Source organism: Photinus pyralis, unplaced genomic scaffold (genome assembly GCF_008802855.1).
Source record: "Photinus pyralis isolate 1611_PpyrPB1 unplaced genomic scaffold, Ppyr1.3 Ppyr1.4_LG5, whole genome shotgun sequence".
In the NCBI taxonomy this organism is placed as follows: domain Eukaryota; kingdom Metazoa; phylum Arthropoda; class Insecta; order Coleoptera; family Lampyridae; genus Photinus; species Photinus pyralis.
In genome coordinates, this window is record NW_022170596.1 from 36,394,853 (window position 1) to 36,421,056 (window position 26,204).

At 34.6% G+C, this 26,204-nt stretch overlaps 1 protein-coding gene and 1 long non-coding RNA gene across 5 annotated transcripts in view; one reads left to right on the forward strand and one right to left on the reverse strand.

Moving 5' to 3' along the window:
- The window catches only part of LOC116172030, a 52,140-nt gene that overhangs the window by 1,664 nt on the left and 24,272 nt on the right, over nucleotides 1-26,204 (forward strand). For 2 of the 4 annotated variants that reach the window (XM_031489122.1, XM_031489123.1), the window contains one exon: nucleotides 5,459-5,573. In XM_031489122.1, the coding sequence (XP_031344982.1) occupies nucleotides 5,571-5,573 (3 nt within the window). In that variant the 5' untranslated portion in view covers nucleotides 5,459-5,570. Of the gene's footprint in view, nucleotides 1-5,458; nucleotides 5,574-17,046; nucleotides 17,242-26,204 lie in introns of those variants that run through there. The other 2 variants (XM_031489120.1, XM_031489121.1) reach the window with 1 other exon arrangement.
- Nucleotides 1,341-18,454, reverse strand: LOC116172031. The gene is made up of 3 exons (XR_004145575.1): nucleotides 18,359-18,454; nucleotides 17,776-17,964; nucleotides 1,341-1,358 (listed from the first exon to the last, which is right to left on the reverse strand). It is a non-coding gene; the product is annotated as an uncharacterized LOC116172031 (long non-coding RNA).

Here is a 26,204-nt window from a genome sequence, read left to right on the forward strand (position 1 = left end):
ACATGCAGAGATTGTTCGAGTAATGTGTCATGAAATTGGATTTTCAATTTGCTTAACCTTTTATTTTCTTCATCAAAACGTGCGAAAGTATATTTGATCTTCGAAGCACGAAGATCTTCTTCAATAAACACATTTAACTTTATGTCGGTTATATTCTATGGGCATGTTTAGCATTCTTCCAAAGTGGCGCACCTAACCATTTACAAGGATTAAATGCTAATCAAACTTACCACCTTAACAATGACTAAACCGTCAAGATTCCAGAATAAATCTAACCAAGGTTGCACTAAGGCGTTTCTTTCATAAATTTATGAAAATTTTGTCAAGTGTTGCGTGAAAGTTAGGTCAATCACTGTATCAGATGATTACAAAACACGAGGAATGTTTGGAATTCGTTTAAAATGTAAATTGAAGTTTACCATATATCTAAATCGCGATTTCCTGAATGAAAGTGGACCTGACTGCACTTCTGCAGCAGGCACGATACACATAGAAAGTGCACTTATCAAGTGAACGCACGAAATTGCCCAAATGTGTCTATGACTAAAAGTGAAAGCCAATGGCGTTTCTATTTTTTTTTTCCTTGATAGGAAATTTACTGAGGGGGTTCGCGTCCTTCAACTTAGTCGTTATTCCTTATGAATACGAGTTTGACACGTCATTAACCGCCTAGTTTTTTTCTCCACCTCGGTGGGTTACCATTTTCAACCGTCAAATCCAAAGACTGATCGTAATGGTATTGTATTCAAATGTTCGGTGCCTAGCATCTTCGCTCTAAAATTAATGACGGATTAAAAACTGAGGTGCCAATCCAAAAGTAGGATGGCCGTAAGTCAGTGGTCTTCTTGCCAATTCCAAATGGTTTTGCACCACGACCTTGCGAACGATAAGTCGACACGAGCGACAATGTATAAAAGCGTTACAACAGTAGAAAGCTGTACTGCTCTAGGCTGGGCGTAATGTTACATTATTGTTGGGCATACGTCATTCCTTACCAGCAACTTGGAAAAACAGACATAAATCCTTTCAAAACCTCGGCCTAATAATGGCCATGTTCTTGTGTGTACTTGACAAAACTATTCACCTTTTGACTTCGATTAAGTTTTTGGTAAAACACATTTTGAAACCGTCTTAAACCTCATTTTATCCTACAGGAAATAAGGAAGTGATTTAACATATGATTTATTGTTTTTGCAGAAATTAATATTTTGTAGTGTTTGTATTAAATGAACAGTGGAAAATGCACTTCTTCCTCCCATTTATTAATTAAACACTTAAGTTAATAACTGATTTCATTAACATTGCTGCAAACGTTTGAAGTGTGACGAGTCGCTTGTAGACCATAATCGGAACATTACCTATAAGAAATGATTAAAAACATGCAACGTTACTAAAGTAATTACGTTTGCAAGTGATCGCGATTATTAATGTTTTGGTGAATGTACTTTTGCTTTCAATTATTCTGATTATTGTATCGGACGATCAAAAAAGGATTGACGTCAAGTTACCTTTGGAAATTCAAGTTAAACACGATTTCCCATTAAAAAAAACCAAAGGTGCGACTCGACAACAACTCTTTTTGATCGCATAGTGTATACAGAATGTCAGGAAAAGTGCTCAGTGGGAATATATCGGATACATAAAATAATTTCGAGAAATGTTCAAAACCTTTTCGAGGAGTGCTCTCATCCTCGGTGCATCATAAACCACCCTTTTAAAATGTTTATCGAAAAGCCACATGGATGATGCATCGTTGGAAATCATGTTCAACGGTGTCCATCGTAGAAATACTAATACCATAAAAAATAAAAATCAGAGCATTGAAGTCCCTTACAACATACGTACAGGATGTCCACAATGGAGATTTCGCTAGGGATTTTGCTTCGAGTTTCTCTTATCATAAGAGATAGAAAGTTGGTTACATGAAGGCAAAGTTGCGCTTTTTGTGCTGAATAATAATTTAAAAAGAAATGGAAAATATCTTGAATGTTGTGCAAATATCCCAAAAAGACGGACATTTTTGATTTCCGTTTTTAATTTGTTCATGAAACTAATCCATTTTGGATTTTGACATTTGGGATTACGTTTTTTTTTGCTCTTTATAACGATATCATACATGATGATTGGTGGTTCAGTATCACATTTTTCCTAAAAATAAAATTTTGAATTTTTTGCGAAGAGTGCTTTGGAAACTGTTACAAAAGCGAAAAGCGGACTGTAATTTTGATTATTCTTTTAGAGTGATAAAATAATAAAAAAATGACTTACCCCCAAATATTTTATCTCTGATGATCTATACACAAATTAAAGGATCGGAAAGAAAGGATTTGTGTCAAATTGACGTATAAACGTATAACAATAAATTATTAATACAAAATAAAACTGAACTTGATGCAGTTGGCGTGTGTAGCGTTGAATGAATATTCGGCAAGTGAGTTTTAAAACTGCACCAATGAATATGGGCAGGACATTTTGCAGCCGGTGAAAATTTTATATTAATACAAATAAGTACCACAGATCAAAGACCCAAAAATTGGGAGCTGTCCCGGGTACCAGCGGTAGCTACTCCGCCACTGTTGGGAGACCCTTGGGAAGAGCGCTTATTTCCTGGAAGTACGCTACTAGAACTGGGTTGTATTCGTGTTTAGTGTGACTGTGGGAATGTCAAGATGATAAAATATAAAGCGCGCAGGTTTTAGTTTAGGTACTCGGTGCTCGGTTATACATATACACGGTGGTAGAAACGGTTTATGCACCAGGGGGGAAAATATTTCAATATAACGGAATAACAATGAAATACCTATTCTACACCCTGTATATAACATACCAGGTGATTCATTTATATCGAGAGGATTTAATAACTTGCTGGAATCATCTTTTTTGGAAAAAAGTTTGATACAAAGCTTGTACAATTCTAAGGATCAACTTCAGAATTCTGAATGGGACACCCTAATTTTGAACCCGGAAATGAAACTATCGGGTAGTTTCTTATTTATTTAGTTCCTTTTATCTATCAATTAATGTAATGATGGGTTAGAGTAGGACTCTTGGATGAGATGATCAGATAAAGTCCAAAATTTATATTCACGCTTTACACCCCCCCAACCATGTCACATGTAAAATTGTCGTCCCCGTACGATCACGCATAAAGGTAGTAATATAATGATAGTGGGGATTGAACAAAGTTTTTTTTTACAACAAAAGGTCACGTGTACAAAATGACACAGTTAAGCCATCGGTCAAAAATGTCTGACCTCCCACTCTTATACAACTACCCTTACACGTGGTCATAGGGGTTGAAATTTTACATGTGACACGTCTGGTGGGTCTAAAACCAGTAACTATTGATCATTGCAACATTTTCTGATGGCGTTAATTAAAACAATGTCGATAGATGGTATTTCGTTTCGTTTGCCATGCCAGTATGCAAGCAGGACCTGAAAGTACTTGGCAGTACACACGCAGGACCTGGTAGTACATCGGCAGGACTTAACAGTACCTAATAGTACCCGGCAGTAAACAGAATTATTGATAGGACAGGAGGAGTACACAAAGTAGGTACTGCCAAATTGAGCAATAACCGAATACGTGTACAAAAGTTTTCCTAGTGAAATACCCCTGGGTGTATCATGAAAACTTTCGTTTTTTGCGATATTTTAAAAACGATTGAAGATATTTTGAGTTTCTTTTCAGATTATTTTTCAGCACTAAACTTCGCAATTTCGCCCTTGTTTAACCAACGTTCTATCTCAAGATAAGCGAGATCTCCATAGTGGCACTCGAAAAATGATCACTCGTATACTTCAGACGTGAGTGATGAACTCATTCATATGCTATTTTTTTTCTCGCGACTTCCTCTCGAAACGGTTTTTGGGCATTTTTTTAAACGTATGTGATATATTCCTACTATTCTGCAGTATTCCTAGCGGCCAACAGTATTTATGTAATAGAGTCGTTAAATCCCAAAAAGACACAAAACCTCCCCCATACTAATTTAATGGACAAATGTAACTAAAAGCATGGGGAAAAAACGATGACAATTAAACTTCCACCTACGCCCGACTTTAATAATTAAATATAAATTAATTTTACATCATGGATCTAAAGACTATATTTAATGACGATATATTTTAATGTTATAGTTTAATTGTCATCGTTTTTTCCCCATGCTGCTTTTCAAATTTTGTAATGTGTATACTTCTAGAATGTTTTAAAATTTTTAATCTGTAATCTCCTTAAGCCAGAAGATGACCGTTGGTCGAAACTAGTCGCTGCTTTTACATTTGTCTATTAAATTAGTATGGGGAAGGTTTGCGTCTTTTTGGGATCTAACGACTCTATTATACACAACCCCATTTTGAGTTTCATCACACCATGGATATCTCCGATTCAGTATTGATGTACTTGGTTATAAAAAGTAGGTACACGACATATTTCGGCCAGTTCCATTTTCAAGTGTATAAAATTAACATTCAATAAATGCCGAGGGGGATAATTTAAAGTGGAAAAATAAACACAAGCAAACATTAGATGTCTAACGGACTACAAAAGTTTGAATTTGAAAGGAACCCTCATTAAAACAAACCGTAAAACACCCCGATGATGTACAAAGATTGTAACGTGGTGAAAACTCTAATCCACTGAAAAATGCAAATTTCTAATGGTAATGGTAATTGCAAATTAATAACAACGTAACATTATCAATAATCAGTTTATTCAAAACGTAGAATGTGTAAAAAAGGTAAAAATACAAAACTCGATTTTCATAGGAGAACCCAAATCTTCAAATTAGACTGGTTTATCTAAGCAGTGAAGATAGATACTACAATAGTTCAAATCTTGAAAATTAATTTATAGTAAGCTTACCATACACGGTTAGGAGTAGGTTTACCAGTATGCTAATCCACTATAATAGGTTATTCTTGTAAAGGCACAGCTGTAAAATGTGATTGCGAAATAGAACTGTGACAGCCTTTGCATGAAATTGCGAACACTTTAGTGCCTGATGCGACATATAATTGCATTTTGTTGCGTAACTTAAAACAAAAAAATAGCACAATTAAAATCAAATTTGTCAAACGTTCGTTTAATTAAAATTGGAACATTCAAAAATTAATGGTTGTATAATCACTTTTACGGGGATAGATATGGCTACTACGCTTTAAAAAAGTTAGCCATTTTATGGTATTCGTGCAATTGATGTAATTGTGCATGCTCAATGGTAAAACGTGTCTGATTTAGTAGCTATAAAAGTTTTCTAATTTTACGGTGATATGGTGTGGGTATAGGTTTTAAATTGGAATTATTATTCTACATTTGCATGTGCAATTTCAAGGTTATGGTTTCGTTTTTAAATTGCACGTAAGCATACCACCGATAATTTTAGTGCTTTATTCCGGATAGGGAAACCATGACCGTGACTTTCAGGTTTAGCTCACGATGAACTTTTTACTTTCAGAGTCTTTGGAGCAAGGAAACGGATTGAAAATCGGATAACTGATTAGGCTTCCTATGTCACTGACGGCGGAATTGATACGGTTACCTTCAGCAATCAAAACGCAAGCAACAAGATGGTAAGTTTGATCTTGAAGAAGCTTCAGGGTGATGCGCACCGTCTAACTTTAAGTAGCCCAGTAGGCATGGTCATAATCTTTTGCCAAATGAATCACAAAAAGCCTTTTCTTATTGCCGTACTCTTCGGAGAACGGGCAACGGTTACGTCACCTCAATGAAAGAGAATTCTTGAAACTGGAAGCGTGGTACACGACATTCTAGGAATTTCACTTCGTACGGTAGACGAATCGTGAATATTCATCAGAGGTCCGATACTTATTCGGAATTTACAATGAGTTATATTACTTCTATTGTGAACATCATCAGTTGACTTATAAATAGATCTATCGTAATGGGTCGGTAGATTCTTTCCTTTACCCATCTAGGTGTAAGCCCAACAATCGTCAAATGTGGTCGACCTGCAAAATTGGGCGCGTGCCGAATATTTCGAATTAAAAAAATTACCAAAGCGATTGTCCCACTTTAGAATCAATTGCAAAACGAAATACGTCCTGGTTACTAATTTTTAGAGCGTGGTCCTATCTAAATGCTGCTCGGTAATTATAGGTCTTGATTTTCAGTTAATTATAAGTAATTGCGGGTTCATTGAATCCGTTTCCTATACTTGGCAATTATAAGTCTGAAGTGAGATTTCCATTTTTCTTCTCTCCAATAAAATTGGTGAGATAATATGTGTAATAAAGAACTTTTTCCAAGTATTCAGAGCCAAAGTTTGTTAATCAAAGGTGGATGGGTGTTTCAATTACGCTCCATGCAATATTTTAATAAATAAATTTAAATAAATAGTGTTACAGCTTAAACGTTATAAATAAACGTTAGCTACAATGTACATCTGATAAAATATTCAAAAGATTGTCAAACTTTATTTAAGTCACGATTGTTTAGTGTTTTACTAAAAATCGAATCATTTTTAAAATTTAAACTTTTTAAAAAAATAAGCTGGTTTATTCTGCGAGCCGGATTTCGGTACCATCAGTTTATTTTTTGTTCCTCCTTTTGTTTGAGCTTTTGGAAATAACTATTTTGAGTAATTAATAATAAGTAAGTAATTAAAACCCATTTCATTAACTCTTTGTTCCCGTAAGTTGTCAGTAGTTTTCAAAAATATCTCGTGTATAACTCACTGGATTTGTACCTCTTTTCTTACGGTATTCAGGTATGAATGCGGAAAAATTATTTACTACTGGTTTGCTGTTGCAGTATACAAAAAGGATTTGTTTAGCACTTTACATTTGCATGACCATTATTTCCTGTTACAAGACTGCCGGTAGAATCCGATACACGAGTTGCAATTGTGTCGTAGTTGTAGGTACTTCCTTCCTATCTGATGATCGGCGTCTATTAAATAATTACAAAATAAAATAGCCCACACTAATTACAGTATTTATTCTGCACGGTTAAATACAGCTCGACCTTCGCAAAGTGAAACGAACCCAGGTTCAAAGGATTACGAGCTGAGTGAGGATTGCGACTCACTGTACGTATTGTCCAACGGTATTTATCAATTACCCACTATAGACTATAGGGACGTGTTTTCCTTGACTTGATTAATACCGAAAAACGATCATAATACGTATAACATACGGTTACATAATGTTATGGATTACCGCACATAACGGTGAAGAATCTTTAAATTATGGTCTAATATATAAATTCGTTACGATTCACCGAATTTTAGCTAACACTGTTAGTGAAAAACTGTATAAGACATTTATTAAAAAGAGTTGGACTCCCACTCGGTTTAAATATCGCTGTAGCCCGTTGAAGGTTTAATTTTCTGACGTTACACGATATCCTTATATTGTTACGCTTACTTGGGCATGAAGACGTCTTCGGTTCTCAGTTCTTTGCTTAAGTTAGTGTTACCGCACCATTGTAAATTTAAATTAAAGCAACAGCTTTTTGTTTTGTTGCTATTAGTGTTTTTCGAACTGATTAGCCAGAAGTACCGGATTTTAAGACCATTTTGAGTGGAGAAATAGTGTATCATCAACTGAGTTGGGGTGGCATAGCAAGAATCTTTTAGTGTGCTCATTCCCTACTTTATCCTTATCCTTTTGGAATTCAAAGAGATACAAAGAGGATCCGATCACTACCGGCATCGAACTTGACAATACGAAAGTTATTGTTTTATATCCTTTGTTCAGTTTTTCTTTTACTCTCTTTTGGTTTCAATTGCTCCTCCTACCCCAAGAAAGCGGGAATGACAACGTCACTTGTCTACTGATTTACCTTACGGTTTTAAAGTAGGCAATGGCTTATGGCATAGAGTAAATACAATTCTATGGTAATGGTCACTCTTCGACCCAACTTCTGCCTTTCGTCGAACCGAACTACTTTTACTTTTGACATTTGACGGTTTTACTTTCATCCTAAGGAAATTTGGTTTCTCTCATAATAAATACTTTGGCCCACGATACTAAAAAGTGTATCAGTTTCATTGTTATTAACGAATGCACATTTTAGCCCCCTCAAAAATAATACTATTCTCAATATCCTACCCTTTTTATCCGGATAACTTAATTATACTTTCTACATTCAGAACAAAGTCACATAGGATTTTTAAAATGTTGGAGACCATTCTCTAAAATAATTGACCCGTTGCCGCAATATCTTCACGTATCTCATTAACATACATATAATTTTGACTTTACGAAACTTCAACATAAAGAATCCGCATTATGAGTAAGACCTGGGTCACTAACTAATGTCATCATTTCGTTTGTAATTCTGCTTAGGCAAATAGACCTCGTCACTGATTAAATATTTCCTAAAAAGTCTTCATCATATTTTTGCATTTAGTACTTGAATGTCTGTGAAAATGTTAAATTGAATTAGTCACAAGAGGAAGTCAGTTACTCTGCGATCATCAGCGGCAAATTTTTGTTAAGGCAAACTACTATTGTTAAAAACTCGAAGGACTCCTAAGTCAGAATTTTTTGCACCTACATTTGGGACCACAAATCTTTTTTGCATAATGGAAACTGGAAAGAATTGCAACCAACCAATTGCCAATATAAAGGCAACTCTTTGTACTTTCTTAACATTTCTGTTCCCAGACAAAACGTGGAGATATGCGATGGAAAAGTTACAGATGGCATTCTCGTCAAAGGTGCGTGCCTCTACATTAACCCAAAGTAATTGGCATATATTACAAACAATTAGCTATACATTGTGCACAACTCTTGTAAGGATATGCATTTTTTTAAACCGAAATACCTTAGTAAATCGCGGGGATATAAGATAGTAGCATGCTATATTTATCGATTTTACCTTCTGGTAGACGATTAATGGTGAGGGGGATCATTACACATAAACATTTAAAGGCCACCTGGCATACATTTAAAATTTACGCTATGTAATGTAATGCAAGAAGAATCAAACCTTAGAGAAATTCCCCGAAATATTGCATGTTGCCCACAACATTTTCGATGTTCACAATTAAGTATTCATATCGCCAGTAGATCTGTCTTGTCTAGACGATCTTTCCGCCCTATAATAGTAACCTCCTCCGACCACTTCCTTCTGCAGATGTTTGCACTGAAAAATTTGACATCACCGGTAGTATGTGTCTGGTCTAGATCCTAGTACGATTCACATTCACTGAAAACCTGGAAAACGTAATTTTTTTTAATGGGAGCTCCTATTTACCACCCGTATGTTAGTAAGGGAGGCATTGCATTGGGGTAAAAAATACACTTTACGATTTTTATGGATATATACGTTTTAAAGCACCAGGAATTCGAATAAAACAAAACGTCAATGATATCGGTATGTCTGTCGATCTGTCTGTTTGTACTCTCATTCAGATAAATGTGCCATAACAACAATAAATTATTAGCGCATTTTCCAACGAAGCCACTCTCTCTGTTATCGAGATATCCTTTTGAAATTTTAAGCACAGGTGCTTCTGTTAAAGACAAACATATCTCATATTGTAAACGTTAGACTTCCTTATTTATGAAAATATTTCTTTGAAATTGTAACCATAGATGCTTTTAGTGATGAGGCTATAGCCATAATTTGTTGTGAAGTACTGATAAATGCATGGAAAATGCGCTTAAGTTACTCGTCTTAGGGTGAAAACCTTTTGACTGGTTTTCCTTTGTACACGTAAATAGTCTGTTACCTGATCTTCTCGCCTTAAGGCGAAAACCTCTCTTTCATTTTGGTATCTTATATCAATTTTGGCAAGTAGTTTTGTGTCTCCGTTAGAACCAAAAGTTGCTAGGGTGAGTAGGCGTCCACCATTTTGGTCAATCCATAATCATTTTTTACTACTGTACGTGGTTAGTAAGTACATAAATTTTGGATCAACTGAAGAAGGACAGCCATACGTGTCCGAAATATCTAGTCTACAAAATGATAAAGCTACACAGTACACACCCTTCCGACTGGCAACTTTTACCTTATATCAAATATAGTACACACATCTGAAGTACATTAAAAAAAATAGCTAAAAACTAGCTGTACGAACTTTGGCAATGTTACCTACACTGGCAAGATGATTGACAATGAAGAATAGTTTTCCAAACAGAACGTTTCTCATGCAAATGTTGCTTAAACTGAGGAATAATCCAGTTAACCAGTAGGTAGTTCTACATTTTTGATACGTTGTCTAGGATGGTTAGTAAGTGTTTAAAATGCCAAATGCACAATTCCTCCCTCTCTGCACCCGCTGCCATATTAAAAAAAAGAGTTCTATTCAATGTTGCAGAGAATTAAATTTCCCATAATTTAAGTTTTTTTAAAATTTTGTTTGTAGCACCCGAGAGCACTTTTTAAAGAAATAAGAAAACTGCATATTCCGAGAACAAGTATCAAAATAAAATTTGTAGTGAATTTAATTACCTACAAAATGCATAGAATTTTTTTACAAACCCTACAGAATGGGGGGGGGGGGTAAACATAGCAGTTAAAACAGCGGATTATTGCTTTTGTTGGCTATTATGACCGCAGAATACACAATGTATCTAAAAAATCACTAATTTCATGTGAATGACCAGTACCTGGTCGAAACAGTGTAATAGTGTTTGTGTACATTAATAATGGTACAAAGGTAGAGACACCAGATAATATTCCTATGTGTCTTCTGAAATAAAAACCTCGAAGGAGCCTCGATTCGTACCTCGTACGTAAAGAACGTAAAGAAACTGAGACTTTACGTAAATCGGATCAAAAGAGGGCAAACAGAGATTATCTACAATTCTTAGCAGGGAAAGAAGAAATAACAGTTCATACCACATGCTAAAAAAGTATTGCAATCTACAACATTAAGTAGAACTTTTTTCTTGCTAAATTCCACCGAAACGAAGATATACGCGAAAATCTGAAGAAAGTGCCGGTTTCTTTGTTTTTCCAATATGGCGGCGAGCGAAGAGGGGAAACGAATTGTGCATTTTGCGTTTTAAATACTGACAGCATTTATCAAAAATGTAACACTACCGAACCGTTTGTAAGTTAACCCCTTTTTTTATCTCTAGTCACTGGACTAGAAGGTTTCAGTCATAGTATTTGTCTCAAAACGCGAACGTCAAGGTTTTTGGAGAGCTCTTTTGTTCGAGGCAAAACTTTAAAAACTGGAGCAGCACTAAAAATACTCCGGCGATATTTATATATCACTTTTAAGAATCATCGAAGAGGCCAAGAGCCTGCAGACGCTCAAGAAAAGATTTGAATCTCTTTGTTTTGCAAATCTACGTTTTTATGGTTTCACTTTAACCAGAAAGGCTTTTTCTGCTGGTTTTTAGACTAGAAGTTGCAGGGGAAACACTTGTTTCGTGATATGAGGCACATAAAGTGTATTATTACGGGAAGATCTTGACGAAGTCAATAAGTTGAGTGGTCTTTTGACAAACATAATCCATAATTAATTAATGTACTTTTAACGAAGACGTTCTAACATTTTACAAAAATGTGAAGACATATGAAATCGAAAGGCGAAAAACACCTAACTAAAATAAAACCGGTTGGTTTACGCTTCTTTGCGTAATAGCATTGAATAAAAAATAGTGTTTTTATTCAATGGTAATAGTAATTCTGCATCCAAACAGGATCTAAAAATGAAGGCAAATTCCAGTTCCTGCAGTTTCTGTCACATAAATCTCATTCCAAACTTTGGGATTATCGTCCAATTCCGTGATATCGCGTGCCAATTTGGCTATTTTCAGAGAACTAGATCAACTAATCGTCAGGCTCTATACCTTGAGTAAATAAAAATGAATTGAGCAGCTGATATTCGAAAACATTTTTCAGTACTAAAACATTAGCATCAATTTGACAAGCAGTTTCTTAAATTCTCTGAATAAAAAATAAAAGTGCTCCCTATAAGTAAGTTAATTGTACTTTTTTCTTGAAAGAAAGTCATTGTTTCTCCATGTGGATGAATAATTCAAGCTTTAGTTTCTTCTAGCAATTATTACACTAACTACAACAATTAGCATCGAATAAACCCAGCCGATCACTTTCCTACGGCCTTTTTAATTTTTATCATTTGAGTATTTTTGCTGTTTGTTGTATTTTATGTAGATTTTCTCAAAAAACAGGGAATACGGGATCTATCTAATATAAAAGATAGATTCACCTAATCTGCAGTATTATTTCCTATTTCAACAAGAGATTACTTTTGATTTTGGGAAGGCAAATTCAAGAAAACCATCATGATGTGTATTGCACTAAGTCGGCTATATAATTTCGGTGGCTATTTCTTGTTATACGAAATAAACAGTGCTGAAACACAAACGCCTACTTATAAGCCAATAATAGCAATTAAGTGATTATTAGAAAAATGGAAACGGGCTGAATACAAATTGCCATCAATCACATTGTAAATAACTGATGGTACTTAAATTGATATTAATAGAAAACGCCCGTTACGTAGAAAGTTTTCGAAATTGCATTTAAAGGAGTAATTAGACGTATACGTTGTCAGTGGATACTTATTTATTCAAAAAATTTCTACAAATAGAAAGTATTTTGCATAAAATATCTAATGGATTACATAAATCGGCATTTTTATGAATGCATTTCTTGCTCGATTGATTTTATTAGATCTTTGGCCTGCAAGTTCGCTTATATTACGGAACTGTAGGGCCAACACGTAGGTACGACTCTTTGTTTTAAAGTTGACTGCAGGTGCGCCACGACTTCCCAGCATACGTAAATTTTTTATAGCGTGTTTAACTTACACTTTCAGGTACAAACTGCGTAATCCACATTGCATTGTTTTCGTTTGTATTGTGTTGGTATGCCCATTTCCACCACATAATTAAGGCTAGCCTGGGTTATTGCCATTCCCTGGTCGCCTCATCAAAGTACACAATATAAATCAAACTGTTTTGTTAAGTGATCGAGATGGAAAACCAGGACGCAAAGTAAAAGCATAATTTGACACAACTCCCGAAGCCCGAGGGAGAAGCAGAAGACTAAATGCAAATTAGTATTTTTGGAATCCATTTTTTACTGAAAATTAATTCATATACCTTTCGTATTTTTTATAATATCAGCAATTATGCACGGTATTCGTTGTGGAGGGCGTCGCCCGGCTGATCTCAAAAAGGGAACGGTGGGTCATAAAGTTGAGAAATGGAACAACTCACTACCACTAGATATATTAACACGCATCACTCATTTTACATACACGAAGGTAACGTTACGCATTTGCGCTAAACGAAAGTAAAATGGAAATTAGAGCTACCAAACTAAATCTAGCTATAAATTTCATGCGGCAAAAAATCCATCCATATTTAACAACTTTCTTTACTGAAATGTGGCTAAATACATATCGTAGAAACTAGTGGCGCAAAACTATTTTGGTTTTTATGCAAGTTGCAATTTGATTAAATCAAGATAAGAAGTCAATTACGTAAATGGTTTTAAAAACTGGCAAGTCTAAACATGGATATAACTGCAAATAATTTCCCTCTGGCTGAATTTATAAATTGAATTTTATCAGTTATTTGTATTACATAGTATAACGTGTTATGTAAATTCAGACATGGCAAGGCTGTCTGTTAATTAATACTGTTAATTAAATTCCAATTTCACCAATTGAAATTAGAAGTGACAATCAGTAACATTTATGAAATTGTACGAGCAAAGTCATTTATGCAGATATGTGTATACTGGGAGATTGTTACGTAAATGCCAACTGACCATATACATACATACATACCGCTGAATCCAGGAATACAGGTGTTTCACTTAGGTACCCCTTATATGGTGAGTGATTTCGGATGTTAAGTATTAGGATTTCCAAATGTGGAGTGAAGACTATTAGACACAATTAAATAAGTAAGGGATTGCACCCCTTGAGTATATGTAGATTATATTTATGGGTCCCATAATCGACCATAAAATTACTAAAATCCGCTACCATTTTAAAATTTAGTAATTTTTAAGAAAATTCGCTCTTTCCTACATATATATAACAATATTCGATTGCGGAGGTTGTAATTTTAATTATAGACTAAAATTGTTTATTTCCTGGACAGATTATAGTTAAGACTTCCTCAACCAACCCTAAAAGTGCTACTTAAAAATAATGTCCGCTTCTCTTTTAAAATTTCGTAATTTTTAAGAAAATTTACTCTACGTACATAGTACTATTCGATTGTAGGGGTTGTAATTTTTGTTGTACACCAAAATTTGTCGTTCCCTTGGTAGATTATATTTAAAGGTCCTACAATCAATCTTAAAGTTGCTACTTACAAATAAAATCCGGGCCCGTTTTAAAAGTTCGTATATTTTTATGAAAATTTGCTCTTGGGTATGTATACATAGCAATATTCGATAGCAGGGGTTGTAATTTTTGTTGTACACCAAAATTTGTTGTTTCCTTGGTAAATTATATTTAAGGGTCAACCTTAAAATTGATACTTACAAATAAAATCCACGCCCCTTTTAAACCTTCGTAATTTGTGAAGAAAATTTGTTCTAACCTACCATAGCAATATTCGATTACGAGGGTTGTAATTTTTGTTGTACATCCCAATTTTTTCTTTCCTTGACAGACTATGTTTAAAAGATCTGCAATCAACCGTAAAGTTGATACTTACAAGTAAAATCCTCTCCCCTTTTAAGATTTTTTTTAGTGTGTTGGGTTGGTAGGTAGTGGGTTGAGTTGGTAGAGCAGCCTTGGCTGAAACTCCGCTCACTCAAAAATAAAGGCAATAAAATTTCTTAATTTTTAAGCAAATTCGCTGTTACCTACATATAATGCTATTGCGAGGATTGTAATGTTTAAAAACCCTGCTATCAACCCCTAAAATTCCTACTTACAACTAAAATCCGCTCTCCTTTGAAAATTTCGTAATTTTTAAGAAAATTCGTTTATGTAGCTAGATAGCAATATTCGATTACAGGGGTTGTAATTTTCGTTGTACATCAAAATTTGTTATTTCCTTGGTAGATTATATTTAAAGGTCCTACAATCAAGCTTAAAGTTGCTACTTACAAATAAAATCCGTGCCCGTTTTAAAAGTTCGTAATTTTTTATGAAAATTTGCTTTCGCGTATGTACTACATAGCAATATTCGATTGCAGGGGTTGTAATTTTCGTTGTACATGCACCAAAACTTGTTGTTTCCTTGGTAGATTATCTTTAAGGATCCTACAATCAACCTTAAAATTGCTACTTATAAATAAATTCCGCACCCCTTTTAAAACTTCGTAATTTGTGAAGAAAATTTGCTCTAACCTACATAGCAATATTTGACTACGAGGGTTGTAATTTTTGTTGTACAACCCATTTTTTCTTTCCTTAATAGATTACGTTTAAAAGACCTGCAATCAACCCTAAAGTTGCTACTTACAAGTAAAATCCTCTCCCCTTTTAAGATTTCGTAATTTACCTACATAATTCTATTGCGGGTGTAATTTTTGTGATACAGTAAAATTGTTTTTTTCCTTGATAGATTATATTTAAGGGTTCTACAACTAACCCTAAAATTGCTATGTTAAAATAAAAGCCGCACCCCTTTTAAAACTTCGTAATTGGTGTTCGCTCTTACATCCATAGCAATATTGGGTGGGTTTGTATTTTTTTTTGTACAAATTTTTTGTTTCCTTGGTAGATTATTATATTTAAGGGCCTTCGAATTAACCTTAAAGTTGCTATTGCTTTTTACAAATAAAATCCGCGCCCGTTTTAAAATTTCGTAATTTTTATAAAAATTTTTCTACGTACATTCGATTGCAGGGGTTGTTTCTGTTATAAACTAAAATTGTTTTTTTCCTTGATAGATTATATTTAGGGGTTCTACAACCAACCCTATAATTTCTACGTAAAAATAAAATTCGCTCTCGTTTTAAAATTTCGTAATTTAAAGAAAATTAATTCTCTCTTACCTGCATAAATATTCGATTGCGGGGAATGTAATTTTTGTTATAGATCACAATCTTTCCTTTCCTCGCAGATTACGTTTAAAAGACCTGCAATCAACCCTAAAATGGCTACAGTTCCGTAATCTTATATTTGAATGTCGGATTGCGGAAACTAGCGGGGATATCAAAAAAATGTATTTAATGATGCTATGCCAATTTTCACATTTTGTTTGCCCTTAAGAGTCAAGTGTAGGGCAACTTACTTTTTTCAAATGGAAACCCTATACTTTTGATTGAATATTCTTACTCTACATAAAAAAATAACAATCTTTCGCAGGAAACGTTTTTTTCTACACTTAACATTTTTAAAGACACTTTTCTAAAACCGCGATTTTTGGTTTGGGCGAAAATGCTGTTCTGTCAAGAATTTGGCACATTTTTTTCCCAAAATACTTGTATGCGAGAGACGAATTAACTATTTTAATATAGCTTTGTCAAAAACACAGCTTCGTTTATTTCTTTTCTTTCTCAGTTTCATACACAACTCTGTTTATTCTATGTATAATGTGGTCTTGTAGTCATTATACTATTTCTGGATTATTGGTCCCTTTTCCTTGACCCCCAAGGTACTTTCATCCCCGGGTGTGTTATTTTAGTGTTTAACTGACAGTGATTTTGCCTCTTATTGTGGTTTTCAGTATCATTGTTGGTAATCCTACAATTTGTAGTTGCAATAAGTTGCTTTGGACATCACAGGTGTGAAAAAAGCAATCGCATTATAATAAAAACGTTGCAAGTTAAAGATGAAATCGATCCGATTGTTAATTTTTGCAACGCAAGTTTATTATTATGGTTTATGGACATCAAAGCTTAACCGAATCGAAGTGGGTGTTTATGTATTTTGATTTCCATTGTTAGGTTGGTATAATGAAAGGGGCGAAATTTGATGAGCGCTAGATTTTTGAAGAGAGTAATTCATATAGGTGGTGGTAGCCCTACCCCTATTTATTATTATTTATCTATTTCCTTAGAGAGTTAATGGGTTCTTGTTAAGTTCGTCGGCTGTCGATGTCGAAAGATGTTACACACAACAACATTGAAATAAAACAATTTAAAAAATCAATAGATTGAAATGCACAATCTCGCAACGATAAAATTATAATTATGTTGCATCGATGCATTATACTTACTGACAATAAAAATAAAACGTTAATCACCGCTACATATTGCAAAACAAAGACCACAATTATTGGAATTTCTAATCATCTTTCATTGCCAGAGAAAATAGACATCCTGGTTATAAAACGTTACAGTACAGTGTGGCAGTGTGTTTTGCAAAAACGTGTAAGTACAATGCAGGCAGTGTGCTTATATAACTATAACGGTTACTTGGAAAATTTGGTCAATGTTGAATTTATTAGCCTCTTTCGTATAATCGATATCATAATTATTTTCATGTTGCAATAAGAAAAGAAGGAAGTCAAAAATGATCACCTTCTTTTACTTCTCAGTCCAAATTCGTAAGGTCGGCGCATACAAAGTGAACTTCCTGGTAATTGTTAATTGAATGCTACGTTAGAAAGTAAATCGTTACATTTACGAGAGGGAATCACAATCGTTTTCCAAGGGATTTTCAGAAATTCGCCTTTCATACGCATAGTCGCCTCAAGGCGCATTCCTACATTTATTGGATAACCTGTTCTTATACGTCATTATATTAGTCATTGATATATTGTTAATGCATATTAACGTAACCTCTTAAAAACACATTTGTGAGTAAAGGAATAGAGGATGAACAAGTATATAAAAATTCTTAGCAAATGACTACAATTTGCGGTTTTAGTTTATTACTACAAAGAGATATTGTTATATACTTACATACATCCCGGACTATATGTTGTTTTCATATGGCCTATATTTTTTCTATTCTTTACGTTGTTTCTGTTCCAAAGCGCTGTTATAACCTTTATATAGCGGTAATATCAACAATAGAGTATCTGGGCAGCGAGCAGGGTTGAAATTTTGCTTGTTGAACACAAAGCATTCCTCCACGTAGATATAAATGCCCTAAACAAATTTACATAAATTATAAAGCGAAAACGCCGAACATAACATGAATATGTAGATTTCCCACGCCAATTGATGTTTTTTAACTAAATCAGTTAGATTTATAACCAGACTATTAAACAATATTTAAATGAATTTGTGGGTGTACTGAATGTCCTAATTTACTTTTCTTATGAACAATTTACGCATATAGCTTGAGTTGCTAGATCTCCTTAGGCTAGATTTCGGGTATTTTACAAATTTTGAAATGTAAAACATTATAGGGTACGTATAAACAAGAGAACACCCTGTCAGCAATTTTTAAACAATCATATTTGCCAAACATACTCATAGAGAATGACAAATGATTGGAAATACGTTAATTACAATAAACATAACTAAAAGGAAAACTCACCTGCCCGACGTTCACTGTAAATATAAATTTGAACACGAGAACTAAAACAACTCGTCTTGTCACTATCTAAGAAAATACTGACCCGTAAATCAAAATAATTGAATAATATGTCCTTCACCGAAGTCGTGTCATCTAAATACGAATATAGAATTTATCTACACTACAGAGTTGCAAAGGGGATGTGGCGTATTCCATTTAAATAAAGGTTAAATCGTCACAAACTAAAAATTTAACGTAAACAAGTACTAACAAGGTACTAAAGTCGATTGCAATATCGCTGTAAAATTGTAACGGGAAATGGCCTAAAATACACTAAAGGAAGATGATTTTTGGCGCTGAATACCCCTTTATGGTGTGCTGATGAATTTTGCAAAAGAAACTGTGAAAAAATCTCAGGTTTCATCAAGTTTTCTAAATTTCTGCTCTACGGCATAGTTCTTGAAATGTGAATTTTTCGCTACCTGTTCTCCTTGTAGGTAATGTCTCCAAATTGAAGTCTTTTAAAAACGTGACCTAAAATTATAATCAAAATATGATCTATATTGGGTATATAACGGTTATATCTACGCATTCACTTATCTCCTTTGGTGCTAGGTGCTCTAATTTTTTTTAATTGTTCGGGTGACTATGGAAGTGATATATTCAAGTTTTCGACATCCTGCGCGAGCGATGCAGCATTCCAAAATTCGCCAATTTTTCTACTATTGTTAGTTTTAGTTCTGAAGGATAGATTTTTAAGCAATTATTGCCGTAAGCTTTTTAAACTAGAGCTTTAAAATCGGTACTTAGGGACTAAAACTTACAAAAACCAAAAATTGTAGGAATAATGGCATATATTTGGGTGCTGCTTGGCTCCCACAGGTCTTTCAATGTCGAAATTCAAACTATCGCTCTGAAAATTTTGGGGTCACAGCAATTAGGAATGAAGTAGTGAGATTTATTGTAAAAATTTGTCCCTCGAATTTAAAAATTGGCATTTCAGATCAATTTTTCGCCAATTACATCCGCCACCATAATCCTTAAGATAAATTTAATTTAATTTTTTTTTAATTTTTAATTTTATCCCTCTCTTGTTTTGGGCCCTCAATAAAATGCGTCTTTCGTGAGTTGCAAATGAAATATTAAACCAAGCGCAAATATTTGCGTGATTTTTAACTTAGCCCACTTTGGCGAGGTGGCAAAATAGTTGGGAAACAAGCTTCCGGATCTTTTCTCAAGAAAACCCAACCTCAGGGTTGTTATGCTTGGTTTATCATTGGTAATATACCTGGATACCCAAAAAATAATTAGAAAGGAAGTGGGGTTGAATTAACGATCTCACGATACCCAAAGTCGAGCCGGTGGCGGTAGACCAACCCACTCACTCAAACATAAATGCAATATAGAACAAATAAATCCGAAACTAACTTTTCACCAGCAAGAGAACATTCTAACAAACGTGGGTTGTTTCCAATTCCAAATCTTCGCAAAGCAAATATGTTTTTAATTAAGTTGGGTTTCCTTCGTTTTGATACCTATCAAGATAATTAAAGAGTCATTTCCGTGTCCTACTAGTGATGTTGCAAGCATTCAGATAAACCTTCTGCCTTATAAATACCGACCTCGTTTTGTTGCACCATTTAAATTCTCTTCGGGGCTGCATCCACCCATAAACATTGATACGGTTGCTGAATGCATACGTGATATATTGAAAGGGAAAACGGTCATAAAACGCACGACTCGCATGCATACCTTCCCATTTATCTGATATAAATATTTACCTATGCTAACATTTTATGCATCTCGTAATTTAATACGAGCAGGTAAACATTTTGTAAACTGTGCGATAAGAATATTAATGTAGGCCTGAGTTCCGGAAGGGAAACTTGAACTGCGCTTGTTGGAGAATGTATTAATATTTAATTAGGCATCGCACTGTCTAGTTTGGGGCGCAATCTAAGCTTTTCTTTGAACTTTGGAGAGCAAGGTTGCCAAGGCAGTTAGTGACGCAAGTATTGAATCATAACGAGCAAAGATGGCCCAATACGACCGAAACGAATTCTCTAATATAGACAAATGGTGTAAACGACAATACGTAATGATTTTATTTTTCCAACACCCTTGAAAGCGACAAACTTATTAAAACGTGTATTGAGTGTTTCTTTATTTTATTATTACTGGAATTGCTCATTGGTTGCGAAAATATGATGTAAGAGTTTGAGTTTTAAAGCAAATATCAGGAAAAGTAATACGTGAAGACGGCATTTCAATATGTGGATTGCCATCGATTGCATATAGTGCAGCGGAGAGAGCCGCGAAATCGTTCAAAAAATTTTTTCGGAGTAGAAAGAATTGGGACCCACGCCATTTTGTTCAGAAATGTTTGAACCTTCAGAATCTCGCTTTACGACATTTTCCCGTGGTCCTGACAAAAGTTATAGGCCGCTAAAGTTGATCTTTACACACTTTCGCGCGCGCGACTAGACAACCGAAAGTATTTATTTTCTCAGCAACTAAGCGATATACATCAATAATTCCTTTTGTAAAATGAAAGTACATTTAGAGCAGAATCTAAAGCATTCATATTTACCTACCTTGTTATGCACAGTTTTTAGAAAAATGACCGTCAACTTCCAAAATTCGTGTAGCAGATGAAAAGTGCGCACTTTGATCTCTCATAACTTTTTATTTCACGATATCGATTTCCAATATTTATAGCTCATTCGATGCTCCAAAGCATTGTGATTATTTTATTTTCTATAACATTACCGTGAATTTTTCATAATAAAAAAGTTACGCTCATTTAAGTAAAAACCTACCGACCTCGCCGAGTCGGTAATCGCGAGTGAGACGGAGAGGGAAGGATAGTCAGCAGCGTTCGCTAAACAAGGAGCGATGCTTAAGAGATTTTACTTTACTAAGAAATTTCTCTCCGAATACCAAAACTAGCTATTTAGGCCGTTTAGTTTACAAATGCATTCCGCCGAGTTGCATTGTAAAATCTCAAACAATTCATTAACTCCATGTATCTCAGTTCTTTGGTGAAATATATAGGTACAAATAGGTACCTTTCTCTGTAAATTTTGGGGGTTACTCCACATTAGGTATCTCTTGTGCTGTGCTGTATATTGCAAGATCAGCAGTAACAACGGTATATGATTTTGTCCCAAAGATTTAGGCTTGTTTTTTGATTTCACTAGACGATTCATTCATTCATTCATTCATTTTTATTTAATTCCTTCGACAAATAACATTTGTATGGAACAAGTCAATATAACATTAATTAAACAAACGAACAGTTAAACAAACAATTAAATATTGGAAGATATAAAAAATTCTTGTATGTTGTAGAAACACCCATTGACTAGATAATCGTACAATTTCTTTTTAAATTTTTTCCATGTAAGGCAAGTTCGATGGTTAGGATGGTATTGTAGCTCGCTGCTGGAGAATTCAAAAACGGCATAGGTATATTATATTGAATGGTAGATACCGGAACTTACTTAGGAGGATTATCAGCAGGTACTTAGGCTGTTAAAGTCAGTTATCTGGTCGTTATCTAGTGATAGGTAAACGAGGAATTTGGATTTCTTCTGTCGACGTATCTCGCTTTTGAAAAAAGACTGTGCGTTGAATTTTTTTCGTCTGTTTCCACAGAATATAGCCTACTTATTCTCATTCTGTGACGGTTTCCTCGTTGATGTCGAAGTTATTAATGGTCGCTGTGATAGAATATTTGACAAATTTTTGTGAAATGTAGGTAGACACCCTTAGCAGAACATGTAATATTGACGTTTACTGTACTTGTTATGCCACTGTCGGAGAACATTTTCTGACCCGAAAGACCAATTTGCAAATGAGTCAGAGTGTAACTTTTGTTTGAAAAATGACCTTAAGAAAAACTGTTCAATAATTTTGTTCCGTAAGTATGTACCTAGACAACAAACTTCGTGGAATTTTGTCAATTTTCGTTGTCCGGTCAAGAATTGCAGTGGAATTATTTTTTTCGAATTTTCAAAAACTAATTTCAGATTCAAAAACCACCAGATACCAAATTTCGTCGAAATCAACATTTTTTCGCACCCCTATTGAGGGGTGTGCCCTTTTGCGGTAGGAATTTTGAAAAATTATTTGCAAAACCGAAAAGGGCATACAGCAAAACCTATTCAAAGACTTACCACCAGTCTCTGTAACTGTTGCTGAGAAAAAAAGAAACTTTACCACTTTTTTGAGGGTGGCTCCTAAACGAATACATGGATTTTTTTTTTGGTGTTTGGATCCATCGTTCCTCGAAATGGGGGTTGAAAAATATTGTGTGATCAAAACTCTCTAAACCTTCCCCATATAGTTTTTATTCGTTGAAGTTTTTTTAAAAATAAAAGCGACTATAGTTTCGGCGTACTGCCATCATCAGGCGATGTGAAATTTAACAGGAAAACGGTAAGTTACAAACGTTGAAGACGAATAAGACGAACATGTTTTTTTTTAATTATTAACTGGCCGAAGCCAAGTGAAAAAACCTGAAGGGTGGTTAAACCGGAAAGGTTGTCCTAAGTTTCAAAACGAATTATTATCAAGCCTTGTTAGTTAAGACAACCAACGGGAGGGTTGAATTATTACATTAAAAGTTGAAAGTTGAATTTAACACATTTCAAAAGAACCGGGGGGAAAAAATAAACTCATAAAAGTTTTGAACCTATTGAGATGACGACATATTTAAATTATTTAAGTTAAGTTTAAATTCGAGATCATGCAGACGGCATGTCTAGAAATGATTGACCACCAGGTTTACCTATCACTAGATAACGACCAGAATACTGACTTTAACAGCATAAGTACCTGCTGATAATCCTCCTAAGTAAGTTCCGGTATCTACCATTCAATATAATATACCTATGCCGTTTTTGAATTTTCCACCAGCGAGCTACAATACCATCCTAACCATCGTCTAGTGAAATCAAAAAACAAGCCTGAATCTTTGGGACAAAATCATACCGTTGTTACTGCTGATCTTGCAATATACAGCACAGCACAAGAGATACCTGATGTGGAGTAACCCCCAAAATTTACAGGGAAAGAAGGTACCTATTGTACCTATATATTTCACCAAAGAACTGAGATACATGGAGTTAATGAATTGTTTGAGATTTTACAATGCAACTCGGCGGAATGCATTTGTAAACGGCCTAAATAGCTAGTTTTGGTATTCGGAGAGAAATTTCTTAGTAAAGTAAAATCTCTTACGCATCGCTCCTTGTTTAGCGAACGCTGCTGACTATTCTTCCCTCTCCGTCTCACTCGCGATTACCGACTCGGCGAGGTCGGTAGGTTTTTACTTAAATGACCGTAACTTTTTTATTATGAAAAATTCACGGTAATGTTATAGAAAATAAAATAATCACAATGCTTTGGAGCATCGAATGAGCTATGAATATTGGAAATCGATATCGTGAAATAAAAAGTTATGAGAGTTCAAAGTGCGCACTTTTTCATCTGCTACACGAAATTTTTGGAAGTTGACGGTCATTTTCTAAAAACTGTTCATGAACAAGGTAGGTAAATTGGAATGCTTAGATTCGCTATAAATGTACTTTCATTTTACAAAAGGAATTATTGATGTATATCGCCTTAGTTGCTGAGAAAATAAATACTTTCGGTGGTCTAGTCGCGCGCGCGAAAATGAGTAAAGTTCAACTTTAGCGGCCTATAACTTTTGTCAGGACCACGGGAAAATGTCGTAAAGCGAGATTCTGAGGTTCAAACATTTCTGAACAAAATGGTGTGGGTCCCAATCTTTCTACTCCGAAAAAAAAAACTACCTCAAATAAGCGAGTTAGCGCCGGCTCTCCGCTGCACTAATAGGTAATCATCAAACATCTTCATCTAGTAGGTATAATATGGTAATTTTCCAGGTTTTTTTATGATTTCCTACTTGAAACGCAATTAACCTATATTTATAGGTAAACATAAATCGTCTAATAAGTGAAATGCACTTGTTATTCTGATAATTTCTTTTAGTACCGTTTAGACCTATGTTGCAAAAGTATCGATTCTTTCCTTTTCACAGTTTTTAAATATCATTTTCGTATATGTACACCAAAGTGGTATTCATGGAGCATACAGACGTGTATTAATATTGTTTGGATATTGCTTTTCCGTGTAAAGCGATATGGATACATAAGCAAGAAATAAACGTGATTTATTCGTTTGTTTATGTAACGAATGTTATTTGCGCATTTTAAAAATCGAGATTTATACTGCTTTAATGTTTAACGGCAACATGCAGGAGACTTTAGCACATTTAATGTAAAGAAAAAATGGATCCAACACTGATTTCCGTACCCCAATTTTTGCGTTTACCTACTAATCAGTAATCAATGTAAATTACCATCCATTTGTGAATTACCACTTTTTACTTGTGCTTTGGAAACGTTTTAGTACTTTTCAGTGAATCATTGAATAAAATGCTTGTCGATAGATGCTGCAATGCAAATATTTACCTCTCTTGATAGCTAGATTCTCGTTAAATTCAAGGTAAGAATTTCGCGACCTTCTCCAGTTGGATATGAGATTTTATTATACCATGGATATGAGTGTCAAGAACTGGAAAGTTTACAGTTTGGTAACTCAAGAACAGCATATTTTACGTGGGGATGTTTATGACGTGGAAATCTGTTCAAAATTTGAGTATTCTGGTATTCAAAGTAGGACAGTGGAAATGGAACAGAAGCAGTGAATATGAATTTGCAAATCGAAGACCAATTTTGAGAAAGGTCAAGTCAGCTGAGACCGTTCCAGATATATTTTTACCGATTGGATCAACACCCGATAATTTTTGCAAAACTTTCCTTCACTAACCACCAAGGTCGAATATGCAAAATGAAATGTCAACAATTTACTGCACCCACCCACATTCTGCACATAATTAAAGATCTGCAAAAGAAAAGAATCGCGTGACGTGCCGGATATTTTCATTGAGAGAAACTTCCCAATTCAAAAATTGAACGCGAGAAAACCTATTATGCGTAATAAAGTTTAATAATGAAACTAACGTTATGTAAATGCAAATACTGTTACATAAACAAATAACACGTTTGATTACAGTCAACAAACGCGTGTGAATCCGTTTCATATGAAGACGAGAGGAAGAGCTACACGTCGTTACAATTAACGAGGATGCGGTAAACCTGTGAAGGGACAATTTAAAAATTCCACACAACCGTGTAACAAGTATGGTAATTATTGTAATTTCGCGGAGTTTTTGTTTGTCCGTTTGAAATTGAAATGTGTGTCAACAGTCGTCATGTAATGTCAAACGTGATGCGTTTAGCACAACTACTCTTACTCAATAGATCGACTTTTAAATATCATCATTTATATTTAATTGTTGCAATTAATACAATTATCAGCAACGATTTAATTCCGACGCTAATAATTCTCTCGTAAACGACCAGTAAAAGAAATAAATCTAACGTGTACCAACGTAATGTAACATTCCAGGAATGTTTTTGTTGTGTAACGAGCACGTGTACACATTTGCGGTATGAAATGTTTGCGAAATGTCATTTACTCCCCTTGGGGTGTTTTTGATATAACTAACCGATCTTCAAATGTAGAGCAATTGCCTGGTTACACCAAGACAATAAAGTGATTATTGGGGTGAAAACAATTTTGAATCCTGAAGGGCCACTAATCCATTTAAGACAGTACCTTATTAAATATATAAGAACTCGCATTTTAGAAACATAACACATTTTTTTGAAAAAAATTGGAACTGGATAATGTTCTTCAGAATCAAATATCAAAGTGGGACCCCATTTGCTTCGTGTTTAAAAACTGCTAACATAGTCACCTGTATCGAAACACA